At 32.5% G+C, this 1,853-nt stretch overlaps 1 protein-coding gene across 1 annotated transcript in view; it reads right to left on the reverse strand.

Moving 5' to 3' along the window:
- Positions 1-1,100: 1,100 nt before the first annotated feature.
- Positions 1,101-1,853, reverse strand: part of EMH_0031360 (transporter, major facilitator family domain containing protein, putative) — a gene marked incomplete at both ends in the record, with an annotated part of 3,864 nt that continues 3,111 nt past the window's right edge. Inside the window, one exon of the mRNA XM_013494511.1 lies at positions 1,101-1,376. Coding sequence (XP_013349965.1) covers positions 1,101-1,376 — 276 coding nt within the window. The remainder of the gene's footprint in view (positions 1,377-1,853) is intronic.

The following is a 1,853-nucleotide window of genomic DNA, read 5'->3' on the forward strand; positions in this document are numbered from 1 at the left end:
AACAAGAATAAGAACAAAAACAAGAAAAGCAGAAACTACAACTACAACGAATGCTATTGCAGCTATAAGTGCTAACTACTACAACTTTCTGCATGCATCTTATCAAAGAATTCTGGTGAGTTTTCGGTTTTCTTCTGTTTCATCATCTCTCATGTATTTGTTTGTTTATGATTTGCACTTTTTTTTGTTTTTTTTTTCTTTGGCGAGGTGTTACACTTTTACTTTTTTGTTTCTATTCGCTTATATATCATACTTCTACTTGTTTTTTCGTTTGTTTCCTCTTTTTCTTTTATTTCTGTTCACGTGTTACATTCCCTCTTCTACTCGTTTGCTTTTATCTGATCAGCTATAACATTTCTTCTTTTCTTTCTTTTTCCCCCGGCATTACACAACAACAACAACAACAACAACAACAACAACAACTACTACTACTACTACTACTACTATTATTATTATTATTATATTTTACTATATTTCTTTTTTTTTTATTTGTTAGCTTTCTGCGCTCAATCCTTTCAACTCCATTCCACCCGCACAGCAGCAGAGACAGACAGACCCCTTAGCTGGTCACTGCTGTATATAAGTGTATGTTCTATAAATAAATAAATAAATAAATTAATTAATTAATTAATTAATTAATTATATTTGAGAGAGAGACAGGTAAGCAGCAATCCTTAAACCAGAAAGAGTTTGTGTGTTTTTCTGATCCACAGGGAGAGGCAGCAGAGCCCAACCCAAGAAAACACAAAACAAGAAAAGTAACAACAACCTGTCTTGCAGCAGAAGTGAACTGCAGCAGCAACATGCTGCTGCTGCTGCTGCTTGCTGCTGCTGTTTGCTGCTGCTGCTGCACCAAACACGCCACCACCAAGCTGCGTGGTGCATGCGTTTGACAAGAAAAGAAAATTAACTAAGAAGAGAGAAAAACGGAGAAAGAGAGAGATAGAGACAAATCAGGAGGAGACAGAAAAAGGAGACATTAAAAAGCCGAAGCAAACACAGTAAAAAGAAGAGAGAAAAGAAAAAAGAAGAAGACAAAAGAAGCAGAGAAAGAAAAAAAAAGAGACAAAAACAAAGTAAAAACAAAGTAAAACGGAAATTCATTCTTTATCTGTTGTTATAACATAACAATTATCATCTCGCTGTTCACTCCTTCTATCCATAGCTCCCTGCTGCAGTTGCTGCTGCTCCAGCTGCTGCTGCTGCTGCTGCTGCTGTTGCTTCCGCTGCTGCTGCTGCTGCTGCTGCTGCTGCTGCTGCTGCCAGGGGTGTTCATCTACGTCTGTTACTACAGCCGGACGTATTTTAAACCGCCAAAGGAAGCAGCAAGCCAACAGAAAACCAACAACGCCGTTCAAAGACCACAAATATATCACCTGCACAAACAACAAAAAAAATATAAAAAAAAAACGATAAAAATAATAAAAATAAAAAAATATGATAGAAATAATAATAATAATAATAATAACAACAACAATAACAGCAACAACAACAACAACAATAATAATAGTAAATAATAATTCTACTACGAATAGTAATAACAAAAAAAAAACAAAAATAACAACAACAACAACGACAACAATAATAATAATAAATAATAATAATAATAATAATAATACCAACAATAACAACAATAATATTAATAATAACTGTAAAACAACAAAACAGTAATAGCAATACTCATAAAAATAAAAATAAAAATAAAAATAAAAATAAAAATAAAAATAACAGCATCAATAATAATGGCAAAAGCAATAAACAACACCAACAACAATAACAAAATAAAAAAAAAAAAAAACAACAGAAACAATAAAACAACTACCAACAAAAAAAGTAAAAACAAAACAAAACCA

The sequence above is a fragment of the Eimeria mitis genome, genomic scaffold (assembly GCF_000499745.2).
Source record: "Eimeria mitis Houghton genomic scaffold, Emh_scaff1184, whole genome shotgun sequence".
Taxonomy (NCBI): Eukaryota; Apicomplexa; class Conoidasida; order Eucoccidiorida; family Eimeriidae; genus Eimeria; species Eimeria mitis.